The sequence below is a fragment of the Colobus angolensis genome, unplaced genomic scaffold (assembly GCF_000951035.1).
Source record: "Colobus angolensis palliatus isolate OR3802 unplaced genomic scaffold, Cang.pa_1.0 Scaffold10, whole genome shotgun sequence".
Classification (NCBI taxonomy): Eukaryota; Metazoa; Chordata; class Mammalia; order Primates; family Cercopithecidae; genus Colobus; species Colobus angolensis.
In genome coordinates, this window is record NW_012110919.1 from 18,278,337 (window position 1) to 18,299,618 (window position 21,282).

The 21,282-nt window shown below is 37.5% G+C and overlaps 1 protein-coding gene across 1 annotated transcript in view; it reads right to left on the minus strand.

The window, feature by feature from the left end:
* Positions 1-21,282, minus strand: part of CRY1 (cryptochrome circadian clock 1) — a 104,816-nt gene that overhangs the window by 11,704 nt on the left and 71,830 nt on the right. The window contains exons 2-3 of the mRNA XM_011935664.1: positions 18,537-18,645; positions 1,978-2,120 (exon numbers count right to left, since the gene is read on the minus strand). Coding sequence (XP_011791054.1) covers positions 1,978-2,120; positions 18,537-18,645 — 252 coding nt within the window. The remainder of the gene's footprint in view (positions 1-1,977; positions 2,121-18,536; positions 18,646-21,282) is intronic.

Consider the following 21,282-nt stretch of genomic DNA (forward strand, 5'->3'; position numbering starts at 1 on the left):
ATGTTAGCATATGTATCTATGTCACATACTTAGAACACAAAAGCCCTGAAATTTCAAGTTATTTAAATTTAAGTATCTTTTTATTTACTTCTGATCACTAATTACCTCAATCAAGTATTAATTTAAAAAAATAACTAGCTTAGGCAATGGTAGTTTAGATTAAGTTTAGACACTATTTTGGAATAACTACTCTTTTTCACTATGGCCATTTGCTTAGCATTTGGCCTTTAAAAAAAATGACAGGTGAAATCTAACTTCATCATTATACAGATGTGAAAACAGGCCTATCAGGAGAGTTAAGTAAACTAGTCAAGGTCATATAACCGATAAATGGCAAATCAAGGTTGTCTAGTGTATTTTAGGGTATTTTTCATTATATAATACGCAGTGATGTATCAACTACAGATACATACAGAAAGTAATACAGAAAGCAATCACCATAAAAAGATATCCTGTTTAAGTAAATTTTGCTTTTGTGTATTTTGAATTTATTCATAGGGTTGCAATGAATTTTGCTGAATGTAATGATACTACAATACTACTACTGAGGACACTGTTAACTACACAACACTAGCAAAATGAGAATCTTTGGACAAAACATTTTCTATATGTTACATTTTAATATGATAGATTACATATAGTAAATATGCACACTCAATCCAATAAACACTTATTTTTTTGAGATGAAGTCTTGCTCAACATGTTGCCCAGGCTGGAATGCAGTGGCACTATCTTGGCTCACTGCAACCTCTGCTTCCTGGGTTCAAGTGATTCTCCTACCTCAGCCTCCCAAATAGCTGGGATTACAGGTGCCCGCCACCATGCCCAGATAATTTTTGTATTTTTAGTAGAGATGGGGTTTCACCATTTTGGCCAGGCTGGTCTTGAACTCCTGACCTCGTGATTCACCTGCCTCGGCCTCCCAAAGTGCTGGGATTACAGGCATGAGTCATCACGTCTGGCCTAAACACTTAATTTTATGCATAACACTGAGTCTCCCACCTAGAAGCAACTGCTTTTATCCTGTTTTGCCCCCTCCTTGCTATGAGCTCCCTAAAGTTAAGCAAATTGGTGAGCTCTAAGGCAAGATTATTATTAAAAGATACAGGAATTCTAGCTTAGCATCAAGTAAGACCTTTGTCTGAATCAAATCATGATTTTTTGATACATTTAAAATGTGAAATCAAATCAACTAGTTTGTCATGTTACAGAATTTGTTTTACTAACTTGATAAAATATAAAAATTACTAAAAAAGTAAAATGATTTAAAAGGTAAATAAATTATAAGATTTCAGTACTTAAAAGGACAATGGTATGCCAAAAGTTTAAAAAGTTAACAAGTTTTATAGACCTCTAAGACTCATAGTATACAATACTCCCTAAATTTAAGTTCGACCACAGAATTTCTGTGGGACAAAGCATTACCAAGGACTGGTGTCTGAAGAAATACACTTTGAAAAATATTCTATTATGCCATTGTTCAGAGGACTACAGCTATGCAATGTTATATTACACCCAATTTGCATCTGGATTTAAAATCCAGATAGACAAGATAGGTATACATGAAATAAGATAACATTAAACAAGCATACAAAATATGTCAAGGCAATTTATAACTAAGTATAACTATAAAATTGATAATGCTAAGAGTCCAGAAAGGCAAGATCACAGGAGGCTGAGTTAAGAGTAGTCAAGGAAAATTCTATAATAGTCTTAATCCGTAATAGTTTTGAAATTGAAATGCTGAGACCTGTCATTGGGTCAATAGCGGCTAAATAAAATGCTAAGGATTTGACATATGTTCACTTAATTCTCCCAAAACTCTATGAAGTACACGCTATCATTTCTACTTTATAAACCTCAGTTAAAAACGTGTCTATGTAGTTAATACCAACGAACTATATACTTAAAAATGGTTAAGATGGTAAATATTATGTTATATGCATTTTCTCACAGTAAAAAAAAAAAAGAACTCACTTGTCTAGGTCATACAATGTGTGTGAAATTCTTACAATGACTTCTACTCCAGCTTCAGTTGCCAGTTTCTTAATAGCTGCATCTCGTTCCTTTCCAAAGGGCTCAGAATCATACTCAATTGAAAGTTTAGTAATGTTCCATTCCTAAAGTAAGAGAAAGGGGAACAATGTACACCAATTCTAATAGTTATTTTTTCTATCATAACAAAAAGTGAAAAAGCTGAAAATCTACATATCAAAGGATTATACATAAATTAAACTTTGAATATGCAGGAAAAAGTAAACAATTTATCAATTAAAAAATACGTAAGTAACAAATGCATAACCCATTAGATTCCAGGCTTTATGCTTGGCAACAGACAATCTAGCAAAGCAATATGCTTAAAACCAGCTCTTACACTAAATGTGTTTGTAGAACACTTTACTTTTTCAAATTACTCATACTTACATTATTTCATTCGAGCCTCAAAACAACACTCAAGAGTTTGGCACTTTGGTTAGTATTTCCATTTTGGTTTATTTTTAAAACTTAGGGACTTGCCAGAGTTCACAGAGAGCCAGACCACCTGAATTTATGTCTGTTGAGTCTAAGAACTGATCTTTGGCAAACCTTTGATAGTTGATATGGTATAAGCTGCCTGGCTGAGGTCGTGTGTGAGTGTGTGTGTGTGTGTGTGCAAATATTTTCTTTCTGATTACTAAAAAATGTTAACTGAAAAATTTGGAGATGGTAATAATAATAGCAGTTACTTATTATCAGGAGCTATGTTAGTAAGTTCTGTACATCTCTTTACACTGCTTTTAAATGAGGAAACTGTGACTTAAAGGAATTAGTTGATTTTTAAGGATAATTTTTTTTTTTAATTCTAAGTCTATTCTGATTTATCTCATAAAGAAAAAATTCTACCATTATTTAACTGCCTATATGGTAACATACTATAATTCACCAAACACCTCCAGATGAGACAAGGGCTGTTCCAATGGTGGGTTAAAAAAAACTGCTATTCTAGGCTGGGTGCGGTGGCTCAAAACTGTAATCCTAGCACTTTGGGAGGCTGAGGTGGGTGGATCACCTGAGGTCAGGAGTTCAAGACCAGTCTGGCCAACATGGTGAAACCTCATCTTTACTAAAAATAAAAACATCAGCTGGGTGTGGTGGCACATGCCTGTAATCTCCCAGCTACTTGGCAGGCTGAGGAAGTAGAATCACTTGAACCGGGAGGTGGAGGTTGCAGTGAGCTAAGATTGTGCCACTGCACTCCAACCTGAGCGACAGGAGCGAGGCTCCATCTAAAAAAAAAAAAAAAAAAAAAAATTGCTATTATAAACTTTAAAGTATATATCTTTACCTTTATGCATACATCTTACAAATTTTAGGGTATTTATCCAATTTTTTCCTAGAAATAATCTCTTGGAAAACAACTGATGGATCAAAGACAAGCACATTCAAAATTCTGATAGGCTGTCAAATTAGGTACCCGAAAGACTGTACAAATTTATATTCCCATCAGCAGTGCACCTAAGTGCTTGATCTCCACAACACACTTGCCAATAATATGTATTAGTAATCGTTGTTTTTTTTGTTTGCTTTTTTAAGACGACGGCTCATGTTGTCACCCAGGTGCAAGCAAGTGCAGTGGCATGATCTCGGCTCACTGCAACCTCCACCTCCCAGGTTCAAGCGATTCTCCTGCCTCAGCCTCCTGAGTAGCTGGGATTAAAGGCACACACCACCACAACTAGCTAATTTTTATATTTTCAGGAGAGATGGCATTTCACCATATTGGCCAGGCTGGTTTCAAACTCCTGACCTCCATCTACCTCGGCCTCCCAAAGTGCTGGAATTACAGGCGTGAGCCACCATGCCCAGCCAGTAATTGTTTTTAAATGTCTGTTAAACTACTAGGAAAAAAATAGCATCTCATTAAAAATTTTTTCTGTTCTTAAAAGTCCTGAAGAGTGCGCATCAAGAAATTAAGGGCTGTTGACTTTCAGGAATAAAATTTGAGCGTGGAAATAACTTTTACATTCTGCAGCATTGCTCAGATTTGTTAGTACAAACTTGCTATTTTTGACATTTAAAAATAAAATTAAGATGACAATAGAAAAGCATTCTATTTATTTGTTTTATAGTGAGGTAGCATAGAATAGTTTGAAAACACAGGATCTAGTAAGTTAGATTTCCTAAGTTCAAAGACTGGCTCAACTACTGAGGCAAGCTGCTAAACTCTCCATGCCTATTTCCTAGTCTATACAATGGGTAGAATAAGTAAGGTGCAGAGGCAGTGCCTGACACATAATAAACCCTATGTAAGTATATGCTACAGTAAAGTGAAAACATTAACTATATTATTGGGTTGCTAAAGAATTAAATAACATAATGCACATAAAGTGTTTAGAACAGAGCACAGTGCATAGCAAGCCCTCAATGAATGACAGCAATTCTTTTTCTTCTTTTTTTTTAATGAGTTAGGGTCCGAGACTCTGTTGCCCAAGTTGGAATGCAATGGTGCAATCATAGCTCATTGCAACCTCAGACTCCTGGACTTGAGCAGTTCTCCCACCTCAACCTCCCGAGTAGCAAGGACTACAGGCATGCACCACCATACCCAGCTAACTTAATTTTTTTTTTGTAAAGACAGGGTCTCACTATATTGCCCAAGCTAGTCTCAAAATCCTGGCCTGAAGAGATCCTCCTGTCTCAGCCTCCCAACGTGCTGTGACTACAGACGACAGCCAATGTGCCTAGTACGATTTAATAATATTTTTTGAAAAATATTATTTTAAATCTTAGGTAGTAAATATTGAGATGAGTCAATAAATAACACTTTCTGCCCCTTTTCCTTCTTGAGTTCAGTCACATAAGCCAGGGGGCTAAAGATAAAAATATCAGCCATATTATTACCAAAGCTGAGTTGTAGAAAATTGTAGAGTTCAGGACAGGTAAACTTGCTAATACTATTTCACTGCTGAATCAAACAGATTTACCTACTCAATCATAAGCAGCACCTCCCTGCAGTGTAGTTTTTCCCTATAAAACGTATTACATAGAAGAGGAGAATACAATGTGTGCTCTCTACAACTGAAAGAAAAGGAACCGTCTGAGCTAAACTAGCCCAGCTGCTTCTCCTAAACTCACCAATGAGATCATCCACTTTTCCTTCCCTGGGGATAAATTAGTGAACATCTCTCCACAAGAAAAATGAAAATCTAGGGAAGAGAAAGTTTCCTAAACATTAAATGTATTCATGAATACACTAAATATTTATTGTAATTCTAACTATATGACAGATACTACGCTAGAAGCCCCTCTCCTGGAGCTTATTGAAAATGAGTGGCAATACAGAGGTAAATTAATACATAACTATTAGGGGAAAAAATGCTATGATAGAGAATACAGGGATGGGGTGTGAGGTGGTAAGCTAATAATCCACACTCTGCCTTCCATGACTGCACCAGTTAGACTTCAAGTAAGCTGTAAAAGCAAGTATCCTTGTTTTTTCCTATCTTGGGTAGAAAGCATTCAGTGTTTCACCTTTAAGTATGATTCTGTGTTTTTTTTGTAGACTTCCTTTATCAAATTGCTATTTAGCACTTGATATGGTTTGGCTGTGTCCCCACCCAAATCTCATTTTGAATTGTAGCTCCCATAATCCCCACAGGTCATGGGAGGGATCCAGTGGGAGGTAACTGAATCATGGGGGCGGGTTTTGCCTGTGCTGTTCTCATGACAATGAATAAGTCTCACGAGGTCTAATGGTTTTTTAAAGGGCAGTTCCCCTACACACGCCCTCTTGTCTGCCACCACGTAAGATGTACCTTTGCTCCTCCAGGCTGTCCTCCTTAGGAGGACAGCCCAAGCTCAGGAGTTTGAGACCACTCTGGGCAACACGGTGAAATCCCATCTCCAATAAAAATACAACAATTAGACAGACATGGTGGTGGGTGCCTATAATTCCAGCTACTCAGGAGGCTGAGGCAGGAGAATTGCTTGAACCTGGGAGGTGGAGGTTGTAATGAGCCAAGATTGCACCACCGCACTCTAGACTGGGCAACAGTGAGACTTGATCTCAAAAAAAAAAAAAAAAGAAAAATTATGTATATATATACACACATACACACACACACACACACAGCCAGGTTCACAGCCAGGTGCAGTGGCTCATACCTGTAATCCAGCACTTTGGAAAGTCAACATGGGAGGATGGCTTGAGCACAGGAGTTCAAGCTCAGCCTAGGTAACATAATGAGACTACACAGTGTCTTTACAAAAAAATCTTTTTTTAAATAAAAAATATTGCTAGATTCAATTTAGTGATTTCTGAGTCTTTGTTTATGGGGGGCACTTGGCTATACTTTTAATTTTTTCCTAAACTTTCCTTGTCAGGTTTTGGTAGCAGGATTATGCTGTTCTCATAAAATGAGTTAGGAAGTAATCTCAATCTTGTTTTCTGAAAGAGCTTAAGAAGGAAATATTTCCTTCTTAAATATGTGACAAAGTTCAAAATACAGCCATCTAAGGCTTGGAGTTTATTTATGGGAAGGTTTTTAATTATAAATTCAATTTCTTTAAGAGATATAGGGTTATTCGGGTTTTCTTTTTCTTCTTATAAGAGTTCTAGTAAGTTATACTTTTCAAGAATTTTTTTCATTTCATCTCAGATGTATAATTTATTGGCATTATAGTGATTACGATATTCTTTACTATGCTTTTAAAGTTTGGAGAATCTCTAGTGAGGTCCTCTTTCTTATTGCTGATATAGGTAACTTGTATTTTCTTTCTTTTTTGTCTTAATCAGTATTGTCAAGAGTTTATCAATTTTATTAATGTTTTCAAAGAATGAGCTTTTGGCTTTGCTAACAGGAGACAAAAATCACATCAGCAATTTGAACATGAAAAATTTACAAGAGCAACTCATTTTATTGTGCTTTGCTTCATTGCACTTCTCAGATATTGTGCATTTTACAAATTAAAGGCTAATGGCAACCCTGCACTAACCAAGTCTATTGGTGCCATTTTCCCTACAGCATGTGCTCACCTGTGTCTCTGTGACAAGTTTTATCAATTCTCACAGTATTTCAAACTTTTTCATTATTACATCTGCTATGATGACCTGTGATCTCTTCTTTTTTTTTTAAGAGATGTGGTTTCACTATATCACCCAGGCTGGTCTTGAACTTCTGGCCTCAAGTGATCCTCCCATTTCAGCCTCCTGAGTAGCTGGCACTACAGGTACCACAGCCACTACACTAAGCTTTTATCAGAGATCTCTGATGTTACTATTGTAATTGTTTTGGGGTGCCATGAACTGCACCCATAAAAGAAGGTGAACTTAATTGATAAATGTAGTGTGTGGTCTGTCTGCTCCAACCAGCCTTTCCCCCATCTCTCTCTCCCTTTCCTCAGGTCCTTATTCCCTGAGACATAGCAATATTGAAATTAGGCCAATTAGTAACCCTACAGGGGCCTCTAAGTGTTCAAGTGAAACAAAGGGTCACACATCTCTCACTTTCAACCAAAAGCTAGAAATAAGCTTAGTGAGGATGGCATGTTGAAAGCTGAGACAGGCCAGGCTGGGCATGGTGGCTCATGCCTGTAATCCTAGCACTTTGGGAGGCCTAGGCGGGTGGATCACGAGGTCAGGAGTTCAGACCAGCCTGGCCAACATGGTAAAACCCTGTCTCTACTAAAACAAACAAACAAAAAAACCGGGCATGGTGGCGTGTGCCTATAATCCCAACCTGGGATTACAGGTTGCAGTGAGCCAAGATTGAGCCATCAAACTCCAGCTTGGGCAACAGGGCAAGACTCTGTCTCAAACAAACAAACAAAAAAACGAGAAAGCAAGCTGAGACAGGCCAAAAGCTAGGCCATTTGCACCAAACAGTTAGCCAAGATGTCTACGCAAAGGTAAAGTTCTTGAAGGAAATTAAAAGTGCTAATCCAATGAACACATGAATCATAAAAAAACAAAGCAGTCTTAATGGTGATATGGAGACAACTTTAGGGATCTGGATAGAATATCAAACCAGATACAATACTCCCTTAAAGCACAGCCTAATCCAGAGAAAGGCCCTAAGTCTCTTCGATTCTGTGAAGGCTGAGAGAAGTGAGGAAGCTGCAGAAGGAAAGTTGGAAGCTAGCAGAGGTTGGTTCATAAGGTTTAAGCAAAGAAGCTGTCTCCGTAACCTAAAAGTACAAAGTGAAGCAGCAAGTGCTGGGTGGAGAAGCTATAGCAAGTTATCCAGATCTATCTAACCTAAGATAATGAATTAAGGTGGCTATACTAAACTACAGATTTTCAGTGTTGATGAAGCAGCCTTCCTTGGGAAGAAGATATCATCTAGAACTTTCACAGCTAGAGAGAAAAAGTCAATGCCAGGTCAGGCATGGTGGCTCATGCCTGTAATCCCAGCACTTTGGGAAGCTGAGGCAGGCAGATGCTTGAGGTCAGGGGGTTGAGACTAGTCTGGCCAACATGGTGAAATCCTGTCTCTACTAAAAATACAAAAATTAGCCAGGCATGGTGGTGCACACCTGCAGTCCAAGCTACTCAGGAGGCTGAGACAGGAGAATCACTTGAGCCCAGGAGGCGAAGGCTGCAGTGAGTCAAGACTGTGCCACTGCACTGCAGCATGAGTGACAGAGGAAGACTTCGTCTCAAAAATAAAAAAAGAAGAAAATGTCAACGCCTAACTTCAAAGCTTCAAAGGACAGGCTGACTTTTTTGTGAGGGGCTAATGTAGCTGGTGATTTTATGTTGAAGCCAATTCTCCTTGCCCATTCTAAAACTCCTAGGGCCCTTGAGAATTATGCTAAATCTATTCTGCCTGTGCTCTTTAAATGGAACAACAAAGCCTAGATGACAGCACATGTGTTTACAGCATGGTTTATAAATATTTTAAGCTCTCCATTGAGACCTACTGCTCAGAAAGAAAGACCCCTTTAAAAATATCACTGCTCACAGACAACGCACTTGGTCATCCAAAAGTTTCAATGGAGATGTATTAGGGAGATTAACATTGTTTTCATTCCTACCAATGTAACATCAGTTCTGCAGTCCATGGATCAAGGAGTAATTCTGACTTTCAAGTTTTATTAAGAAACACATTTTGTAAGGCTATAGCTGCCATAGACAGTGATTCTTTTGATGGTCTGAGCAAAGTAAATTGAAAACCTTTGGAAAGGATTCACCATTCTAGATGCCAATAAGAACATTTGTGATTCACGGGAGGAGGTTAAAATATCAACATTAACAGCAACTTGGAAGAAGTTAATTCCAGTCCTCATGGATGACTCTGAGGGTTTCAAGACTTCAGTGGAGGAAGGAACTACAAACGTGATAGAAATAGCAATAGAACTAAAACTAGAAGTAGAGCCTGAGGATGTGACTGAATTACTGCAATCTTATGATAAAACTTGAATGGATGAGGAGCTGCTTTCTATGGATGAGCAAGAAAGTGGTTTCCTGAAATGGAATCTCCTCCTGGTGAAGATGCTGTGAACATCAACAAAATGATAACAAAGGATTTAGCATATTGCACAAATTTAGTTGATGAAGCAGTGGCAGGGTTTGAGAGGACTGACTCCAATTTTCAAAGTTGTACTGTGAGTAAAATGCTATCAAACAGCATTGCATGCTACAGAGAAATCTTTGGTGAAAGGAAGTCAGTTGATGTGGCAAACTTCATTACTGTCTTAAGAAATTGCAATAGCCACTCCAATCATCAGCAACCACTATGCTGATGAGCCAGTAGTCATCAGCACTGAGGCAAGAACCTCCACCAGCAAAAGATTATGACTTGCTGAAGGCTTAAATGATCACCAGTAATTTTTAGCAACAAAATATCTTTAATTAAGATGTGTAGTTTTTTAGTCATAATGCTACTGTACACAGAAAAGATGACAATATAGTATAAGGAAAACTTTTATATATATGTACTGAAAAGCAAAAAAATTGTGACTTGCTTTATTGTGATGTTTGCTTTATTGCAATATTTACTTCATTGTGGTGGTAGTCTGGAACCACACTTGTAACATCTGCCAGGTATGCCTGTATCAAGAATTGTAATTGTTAGCTACTAAAAGGTGGTCAACAATGACAAGGAATAAAACAGGAGATAAGGCTACACTTCAGGTAGTAGCCACTGGGCCACGTGTGGCTTCTGAGCACCGAAATGTGACTAGCTGGCACTAAGATGAGCTGGAAGTGTAAAATACACACAAGATTTCAAAAACTTCATATTTTTTTTAAAACTCCTTATATATAGAATATTTTAGATATACTGTGTTGAATAAATCATTAAAATTAATTTCACCTGTTTCTTTTTACTTTTTTAAAGTGGCTATTAGAAAATTTTAAATTTAACATGCTTTCTGTTGGATGGTACTGCTCTAAGGTGTTCAAAAGTACCAATTGCAGAAAGCAGCTGCCACCTCTATGGGGAGGGAAAATAAGCAAGGAATGAATAAAAAAACTTAACAAAAGCTCCCTTCCACTAAGTCACTGAGATTCACAGGTCATTGGATGGAGCGTGCTGCCACAGGAACACACAACCTTCCCCGTAAAGAAACTTATCAGAGGGCAATGACCAAAACTGTTTCATACCAATAACCTGCTGGTTGGGTGAGAAACTTCCTGGCAGGTATGGGCTAACTGGAGGTGATCTGTAGAAGCTGTCCACCAGGTGGCATAGAAACTTATCAGCGGGTGTAAGTAGGCTTACACAGAAATTCACCAGAGGGTGTATGTAGGCTGCAGCTGGTTCAGACGGGCTGCTGAGGTGAATGCTACTGACCCTCCTGCATACTCATCTGCTGGCCCAGGGAAAAAAAGCACAAGTATATCAAGAAGAAAAGTTCTCTCCTGCTGTGACCTTGCAGAGCACCACCAACAATGTCTTTTGATAAAGCTTAATATCTAGCCAGCTGGCAAAGGAGAAATGTTTACAGTGTCCAGCTCCAGTATCACACAGTAGGGCAAGGTGGGTTTGGTGCTAAGAAATAATAAACTAATTAATGCATACCGATTTTCTTTATTGTTTTCTATTTCATTGATTCCCATTCCTCTTTATTTTTTGTTTTCTTTCTACTACCTACTATTGGTTTAAAGTGTTCTTTTTCTATCTTTAAGGTAGAAGCTTAGTTCTTGATTTTTCCTTTTCTAATATAATATTGAAATATTATTTTAGAAAAAATATTAATTTTCCTCTAAGCACTGCTTTAGCTGAATTCTGTAAATTTTGATATACAGTCCTCCCTTTATCTGCAGGAAACTGGTTCCAGGACCCCCTGTGGATACCAAAATTCATAGATGCTCAAGTACCTTATATAGATTGGTGTAGCATTAGGATATAACCTGGTGTGTCAATATATATATATATTTTGTGTTTCTTTTTTTTTTTTTTTTTTTGAGACGGAGCCTTACTCTGTTGCGCAGGCTGGAGTGCAGTGGTACAATCTCGGCTCACTGCAACCTCCGCCTCCTGGGTTCAAGCGATTCTCCTGCCTCAGCCTCCTGAGTAGCTGGGATTACGGGTATGCACCATCATGCCTGGCTAATTTTTGTCTTTTTAGTAGAGATGGGGTTTCACCATGTTGGTCAGGCTGGTCTTGCACTCCTGACCTTGTGATCTGCCAGCCTCGGCCTCCCAAAATGCTGGGATTACAGGCGTGAGCCACCATGCCCAGCCTTTTAGAGACTTCGTTTTCTCAATTCTCTAATGGGTTCAAACAAAATAAGAGAAAAAAAAAAAACCTCTATAATTCTGTGTCATATTCACTTTCATCTCATTGTTAATATGGGAAACAATGATCTATTGTGAGTTTTTACATCTTAACCAGAGGTGGAAGTCCCTAGCTACTCTTCTTTTTGTTTTGAGACAGGGTCTCGCTCTGTTGCCCAGGCTGGAGTGCAGTGGCATGAATATGGCTCACTGCAGCATTAACCTCCTGGGTTGAAGTGATCCTCCCACCTCAGCCTCCTGAGTAGCCAGGACCACAGGCATGCACCACCACACCCAGCTAATTTTTAAAAATTTTGGTAGAAATGGGGTCTCAGCATGTTGTCCAGGCTTATCTCCTTGTAAGAGCAGGTTTTTATTTTAAGCAACACGTAGTTACCTGTAAATTTCAATACCTGGATTTAACAGTAAGACTGCAAATAGCACCAACATATTTTCATTTGAGTAATTGGATATTCACTTTGCAATTTTTTTTTGAGAGACGGTCTTGCTCTGTCATCCAGGCTGGATTAGAGTGGCATGATCTTGGCTCATTGCAGTCTCAACTTTGCAGGCTCAAGTGATTCTCCTACCTCAGCCACTGGAGTAGCTGGGAGTACAGGTGTATGCCACCATGCCCAGCTGATTTTTAAAATTTTCTGTAGAGACAGAGTCTCACTATGTTGCCCAGGCTGCTCTCAAACTCCTAGGCTCAAGCACTTGGCAATTTTAAGCACTAATATTTGTATCTATTTTTGTGTATTACAATTACTTGTTAATCAGAAAGGATAACATGAACAACTAAACGAATATAAAGTTCTTGGCTTGGCGTGGTGGCTCACACCTGTAATCTCAGCACTTTGGGAGGCCAAAGCAGGCAGACCACTTAAGGTCAGGAGTTCGAGACCAGCCTGGCCAACATGGTGAAACCTCATCTCTACTAAAAATACAAAAATTAGCTGGGCATGGTGGCACACTCCTGTAGTCCCAGTTACTCAGGAGGCTGAGGCATGAGAATCACTTGAACCCAGGAGGTGGAGGTTGTAGTGAGCTGAGATTGTGCCACTGCATTCTAGCCTGGGTGACAAAGTGAGACTTGGTTTCAAAAAACAAAAACAAAAACAAAACAAAACAAAAGAAATAGCATTCCCAAACAATTAAAAAAAGTTCTGAAGTCATAATTAATGTACTGTGAAAATAATTAAGAAATGTAAAATTTGATAGTAAAACTAAAAGTTGTAAATCACATATGTCCTAGGAGAAGGCATTTATTTTTAAATTGACAGTAAATTAAACAGTATAATTACATAAAAATGTTAAGCTACCTCACAAAATAATCCAAATACAAAGAAGTAAAACTCTAAAAATTTCCATCCATCCATCCATCATCCTTTCCTTCTGTTTCATAACTCTAGTCTTAGGGTCTAAACTACTATTTATATACTGAAGAGTCCTAAATTTAGTCCAGACTTCTCCCTGAGCACTAGACTTGAATGCCTTCTCAACATGTACACTAAGATGCTTAAAAGCCATCCCAAACTAAAAATTTATAAAATGAACTCCTTATTTTTCCCTTAAACTTGTTCCTCCATAGTCTTTGTTACTCCATTAAATGGGAATCCATCCTATCCTGTGTCCAGGCTAAAAACCTAGAGTCATCCTTGACTCTCACATATCACATATAGGCAAACCTTATAGCCTCTATTTAAAAAATATATCCAAAACCCTACTACTTCTCAACACCTCTATAGCTACCCTGGTCCTGGTCATCATCATCTTATTCCTAAGTAACTGCCATGGCTTCCTAACTGATCTTTCTGCTTCTTCCTCTACAATACTTCCCAACCCCCTGTGTATTCTCCACAAACAGTCAGAGAAATTCTTTTAAATCATGAGTTAAATCATGTCACTCTTCTACTCAAAACTCTCCAATGGTATCCACTTCAGTTCGAGTAAAGGCTGAAGTTCCTAACATGATTATAGAGCCCTATGATCTGGCTTCCAGCCACCTCTCTGACGCCATTTCTTCTTTTCACTCATTGTGCCCTAGACACTGGCCTTCTTGTTTTCCCTAAACAAATCATGTACATGTCTACTTCAAGGCCTTTGCTAACTGCTGTTTCCTCTGCCTTCCATGCTCCTTCCCCATGTTTCAGTTAGCTTAGTGGAATTATTAATTCTCAAAATTCTGTCAGGTAACTGGATAGTTCTTTTATTGGTTTCACTTGGATCTGCTCATGAGGCTGTAATTCACTGGCAGCCTGGCTGGGGCTGGAGTGCCTAAGATAGTCAAACTCACACATCTCAGACTTTGATGTTGGCTGTTGTTTGGTCCAATCTCTGTATGTGGCCTCCCAAAGTTAGATATTCTACCCCAGGCTTTCTTACATGATAGAAGGAGCATCCTAAGAGGGGAAAAGTAGAAGTTGAAAGGTCACTTAAGGCCTAGGATTTAGAATTCACAATGTCTTCTTTGACACTTGGTTAAAACAAGTTATAAGGACAAGTCAGGTTAAAGGGGGTAGGGAAATAAACGCTACCTTTTGAAGGAAAGAGCTGCAAAATATTGTGGATATGATATACCACACCCCAGATGCATGGCTCACTCCTTTCATGTTTGTTCAAATGTCACCTTATCAGTGAGGCCTTCTATGATTCCATATAAAGTAACTAACTTTCCCTCACCTTGACATTTACTATCCCACATTTTACTCTTCTCTATAGCACGTATCACCACCTGACATTGCACCTTTACTATCTGTCTCCTTCCACTACAGTGTAAGCACCATGAAGATAGAAATTTTTTGTTTGTTTCACTACTGTATCTCCAGTACCTCGGACACAGCCTTGTATATAGCAGGCACTCAATCAGTATCTGTTGAATACATTCTATCAAGTATGTGTCATGAATTAATAAAGCAAGATCCAAAGTAACTTTAAAAAGCACAATATAAATTTTACTGTTGAAAAATGGTGGCTTTATATGTTCTTTTATTCTGTGATTTTGAACAAAACATTTTATAATGCTTCAGTGTGGCCATCTATAGACTTTAGCCATGTGTCTCTGTTTCTTAGATATAATGAGGCCAGGCACAGTGGCTCATGCCTGTAATCCCAGCACTTTGGGAGGCCAAGGTGGGTGGAGACTCCTGGATCCTGAAGCCAGGAGTTTAAGACCAGCCTGGTCAACTGGTGAAACCCTTTCTCTGCTAAGAATACAAAAATTAGCAAGGTATGGTGGTGCATGTCTATAATCTTAGCTACTTGGGTGGCTGAGGCACAAGAAGGGCTTGAGCCTGGAAGGCAAAGGTTGCAGTGAGCCAAGACAGCACTACTGCACTCCAGCCTGGGCAACAGAGCGAGACTCTCTCAAAAAAAAATAAAAAACAGAAATAATTTAAAAAAAGAAACAGATATGAGAATTTTTTAAAAAATCTAGATATTAATTATGTACCTAGTCTCTAAAACCAATAATTTAAACTCCTTATTAGAAGTTTCTGCAGGGCCTAGAAAAAGTCACCTTGTTAGCCTATATTAAGTCAAAGTTTAACTTAGAAAAAAAACTAAATAAAAAAACACCAGAAAAAATGATGATAGTTTATTAGATATGTGTTTACTTACGTGTGTATAAAAATGTTCTGACCCACTCCTGAATCTACTCCTTATGAACAGAATAAATTGAGTGAATGACACAGAAGAAAGATACATACTAGGGGAGATATCAGTACTGGAACCACTGCCACAACTATCCCAATTAACTAAGGGCACTGTTACCAGGTCTAAACTAGCCTTACCTCCAATGTGGAAAACCAGATTAATTACCTATTAAAAATCCCACTACTTGCTGTACTAGAACCATATTAAGACCTGAGACATTAATTAAGTGACTCAGCTAGTTAATGACAGAAGAAACTTCTCCCTCAGAGAAACTTGGTTCTGATGGTTAGGGTGAAGGTGGGGGATGATATGTTTTTAATTGTATATCCTTTCAGCCTTTTTTTAAAAATTTTTTTATTTTTTAAAAAAACACATGCATGTTGAACCTATAAGCAAAAAGTAAAAATCAAAACATTAATTCAATAAAAAAGGAATTAAGTCCCTCTATGGCTCTAGATATGGTAAATAAATCTAAAAGGAAGTTTTCATAAATGGCATTTTATACAGACTACTATATGCAGCTAAAGAAAAAATCAGAATAAAATAATAAGTACTATATGTATATGTATATGTTCATGTATTTATATATTATGGCCCACGTGGAAACCCATTCCCCTCTGCCAAATTGATAAGATAGGACATCATTTAAATACAGAAGATAGTTTGGCCCAATAATGTGCTATTTTAGACAGAAGAAATCTCAGAACAAAGAACACTTGCTGGTTTGAAAAACGTTGGTTCAAAACAAGTAAATAAGAATTTTGTTATTTTAAAGCAACTAGGGCTAGGTGCTATGGCTCATGCCAGTAATCCCAGCGCTTTAGGAGGTTGAGGGAGGATTGCCTGAGGCTAGAAGATTGAGACTAGCCTGGGCAACACAGCAAGACTACCAAAAAAAAAAAAAAAAAAATTAGCCAAGTATGGTGGCATACAACTGCAGTCTTAGCTATTCAATTCTGTAGTCCTAGGATCACTTGAGCCCAGGAGTTTGAGGCTGCAATGAGCTACGATGGCACCAATGCACTATAAGTGGGGCAACAGAGCAAAACTCTGTCTCCCTGGCCCCAAACAAAAAAAGACAACTCCACTTAGGATTCATTTTATTTATACCAAACAGATTTAGAGATAGGGTTGAAACAATTATCCACACACACTCTTACACTCATGAGTTGCTGATAAATTATTATCATTGCTTCTGATATGCTTTCTTGTTAGAACTCTCCCAAATACCTAGGTTAAATTCTAACTCGATGTATTACAGTTGTGAACACTCTTTAATGAATGTAAATTTTCACTAACATTAAATGTGTCTTTCATACAAGCAAAAAAAAAAAAAAGGGCTAAGTAATGTTAATTTGATTCCCAGCACTGGGGACTGATCTTCTCATTCACAGAAAGGAGCTATTCTCTTCTACATTAAGAGATACAAATAGAAACATTGCTATTTCAAAATCTGATGAATCAAATGCTTCAAGAAAAAGCAGATACACATTTATGAAGTCTAATAGTAGTTGATATGGTTTGGGATCTATGTCCTCACCCAAATCTCAAGTTGAATTATAATCCCCAATGTTGGAAGTGGGGCCTGGTGTGAGGTGATTGGATCATGGGGGTAGATTTTCCCCCTTGGTGCTCTGACTGTGAGTGAGGGCTTGAAAGATCTGCTTTTTTTTTTTTAAAGTGTGGCACCTCCCCACTCCTTCTCTCTTCCTCCTGCGCTGGCCATGTGAAGTTCTCACTTCCCCTTCACCTTCCACCATGACTGTTAAGTTTCCTGAGGCATTCCCAGAGGCCACTATGCTTCCTGTACAGCTTGCAGAATCGTGAGCCAATTAAATCTCTTTTCTTTATAAATTATCCAGTCTCAGATATTTCTTTGCTGCAATGTGAGAATGGACTAATACAGTAATAAACAGGAAGGGATGAATATAAAAAGGGCAATGAGGAAACTCAGTTTCTGGTCTGGGCATTTCCATGAGCTAGTTGTATGATTTTGGGCAACTCATTTACTTTCTAGGCCTAATTTTTTTCATTTGGAAAAATGGGAAGAAATAAGACTAGGTATCTTAAACATTTTAAAAGATTTGTAAGCTCCTACTAAGTTTTTTAAAAAGCACTACAGTGCCAGGCACGGTGGCTCACATCTGTTATTCCAGCACTTTGGGAGGTCAAGGCAGGTGGATCACCTGAGGTCAGGAGTTTGAGACCAGCCTGATCAACATGGTGAAACCCTGTCTGTACTAAAAGTACAAAATTAGCCAGGCATGGTGGCATGCGCCGGCAATCCCAGCTACTCAGGAGGCTGAGGCAGAAGAATCACTTGAACCCAGGGGGCAGACGTTGCAGTGAGCCGAGATCGCACCACTGCACTCTAGCCTGGGCGATAAGAGCGAGACTCCATCTCAAAAAGAGAAAAAAAAAAGCACTAAAAATTCTGTATTATTGGTAAAATGTCCCATTGTTACAACTCTTTGACCCAGAAAGTCTTCTAAGAATTATCTCACAAATGTACTGGCCCATGTGAGCAAAGATTCATGAACGTGGACAAGTATGTTCACTGGCATTTGTATTAACAAAAGGCCTATAGAGAAAATAATTAAATGTTCAGTAGAAAGCTAGTTTAAAAAATTATAGCCATCTACAAAATGGAATACTATGAAGTCATCTGAAAGACTGAGGAAATGAGATGGAACAACTTCCAAAACATATGGTTATGTGAATAAAGCATGGCAGAGAATGGCGTGTATAGTGTCTCATTTCAACTTTTAACAAAGGGGATAGTAACACAGACACAAACACATGGATGTGTGTGTGTGTGTGTGTGTAATATGCACACACACACAAAAATTCTTTTTTATGCAAAGAATATTTCTAATTGGATACACAAGAAACTGGAATTGGATACATAAGAAACTGGTAGTAGTTGTTGCTTCTGGGAGGGGAACTAGCAGTTTAAGGTAGAAGAAAGATTGAACTTTTCATTGTAAACTATTTTCCCACTGTCTGATTTTTTTTACCACGTATAGCTTTTTCCTTAAATAAAGAAAAAAAAAACCCACAAAATTTTTACTTGAAAATACTTATATTCTCTACACCTTAAATTAGCCAAAAAACCTTATTTACCAAATATGTAATATTCTCCGAGAAAAGATTGTTTTATGCAAATATTTTTCAAATTACCTTGAAAAGCCTGGGAAACACATCTGCTGGTTGTCCACGAATCACAAACAGACGGGAGTTTAATTTTCGTAGATTGGCATCAAGATCCTCAAGACACTGAAGCAAAAATCTAGAGAGAAGAAAATATTATTTAAATTATTAAAAATATATATTTAGAAGACATAAATTATTACAAAATCATGTTATTCTAAAAGTTGAAATGCCAACCTATCATCTTATTACCTCTTGATACATAAATTACTTTTTCCAAAAACCATACTAATATATATTTTTAAATTACAGCACAAATTACCTAGTATTTTAATGAAATACTGAATAAAATCATTAATTTTCATTAAAGTGACTATTAGCAAAAATTTAATTTGTGAACATAAAAATATATAAAGTATCAAAGCAATTAAAGAAATTGGTTTCATTATTTAAACTTGATGAAATACTTTCTACATGAAAATGGCTATTCATATAGAAAGAAAAACTTGAAAAATCTAGAATATCTTCTACTGGGGGGAAAAAACCAGAAACATCCTATGTAATGAATAAGCAAGTGAATAAGAATATCATGGTAAAAAGGAATCTGAGGGGACAAAAAAAAAAGAATATGAGTACTTTTTTGTAATATTGTAATCATTCAAGAGATTGAAATCATAATGCCCATTTTCAAGTTTCTAATTTATTAAAAAAAGAAATAATAAGTAGATGCCAAATTAGGTGGTTATTAATTCTCTGAGTGTAGAAAATGCCAGATTAACTTCTAAAAATAAGAAAAGGTTTCATGGAGTTGGGGTGGAGATTATAGCTTTTTTCAATGAAGTAAGTAGTAACAAGGCTTACACATGACAGATAATCTAGGAAAATTCTGGGACAGTACCAGGAGACTGCTTACTGTGCATCTTCTGTTGTGAAGAAATGGAATATTCCCCAAGAGCAAATTTAAAAGAGGTATCACCCATGGAAGGTCCAATCTTATTATTTGACTCATGTTAATTTTCATCTAGATTCTGTTCTTTTCAGCTGGACATATCTTATTTCCTATTTTGCTTCTTTTATGTTCTTGATCTTAAGGTTAAGTATTTGTCTGTCTTTTCCACAGGCCACATGGTCTTTCAGAATAGTGATTATGTCTTACTTGTGAAGAGGAGTGATTAAGAAGCAGGGAAATGCATATTCTATAAGTGCACTATCTAATATGGTAACCAAAAGCCACATGTAGCCATTTAAATTTAAGTTAGTTAAATTTAAAAATCAGTTCCTTAGTCACACTTGCTGCATTTTAAGTCCTCAACAGCCACATGTATCGCTGGTGGCTACCATACTCAACAGTATAGCTACAGAACATTTCCATCATTGCAGAAAGTTCTACTGGACAGATTGTTCTAAAAAGTTGCTTGGTCTAGATCATTTTGTTCTCTTTATTGATTCCGATCCCATTGTTTCACCAAATAAGTCTTGTTGATTTTTTACAACTGTAGTTATTAGTGACATAAATACACTAATCAGGTCTGACACTTCTTCCTCTTTAGGAGCACCATCTTCCTCTTTAGGAGCACAGCTTGAAGAGTCACAGTGCTATATTTTTATGAGGATGTTAAAGACATCCCACCATTACACCTTAAGAAGTCTCATGAGTTTCCAAGTAGGAAGCAATCCTTTCTATCCCCACATTTATATTTTATCACATCCCTTTTCTGCCTTGGTTTGCAGTCACCTCCCTAACACCTGATCCCCACCTTAACCCACCACTACCAATGTACAAATACTTCAGGGGAGAAGACTGTTGTTGTTAGATGGATAGTGATATAAAAGCATCGGAGTTTAATAAAATTATCTCCAACTATGAATAATTTATCATGTCTGGTAACAAACGTTTATTCGGAAGCATCTAATTTTATGTATTTGCTTGGCAAGAAGAGTTACTAGACAGAACAAAGATCAAAAAGTTTTTACACAGATCAAAAATTAAGAAGTTGAAAGAACTAGCAATTTTAAGTTTTCTTAAATTGAAACAGCACAAAACTTAAATGTCCTGGAGGGGTAATCTAAGGCAATAATAATCCCCTAATCTCTGTTGCACCATTAGTTTCAAAATCTTCCCCACCAGAAATAAGGAAGAACTGAGAACAGCAAGAGTTCTCCATATTCAACTTTTTGGTCAAACGATTCTATGTGGTACAAGAGTTCAATGACAGTAAGATGGGAAAAGAAATAAACCCAAAGGACATGATTAATTCACAAAATGAAGAATTAAGTACGATTAATAATTAATTAATAACCTTTCCCTTTCTTAATAGGCTGAATAAGCATTCTTAATGCTTTTAATAAACTTTTTTTTTTTTTTTTGGAGACAGGATTGTGCTCTGTTGCTAAGGTTGGAATGCAGTGGTGCAATCATGGCTCACTGCAGCCTTGACTTCTCCCACCTAAGCCTCTAGAGCAACTGGGACCACAGACATATGCCACCATGCCCAGCTAATTTTTGTAGTTTTTGTAGAGGTGGGGGGGCGGTCTCCCCACATTGCCCAGGCTGGTCTCGAACTCCTGGCCTCAAGTCATCCTCCCACCTCAGCCTCCTGAAGGGCTGGGATTACAGGCATGAACCATCACAGGCCTGGCCTTAACAAACATTATATGAACCAAACAAATGCACAGAATGATATGGACTAAAGTAATGTGTTGCAATGGGAAAAGTTTTGAAACCTAAGAATTAATTTTGTTTTGGTACTTCATGAAACAAAGGACTAAAAGCTGT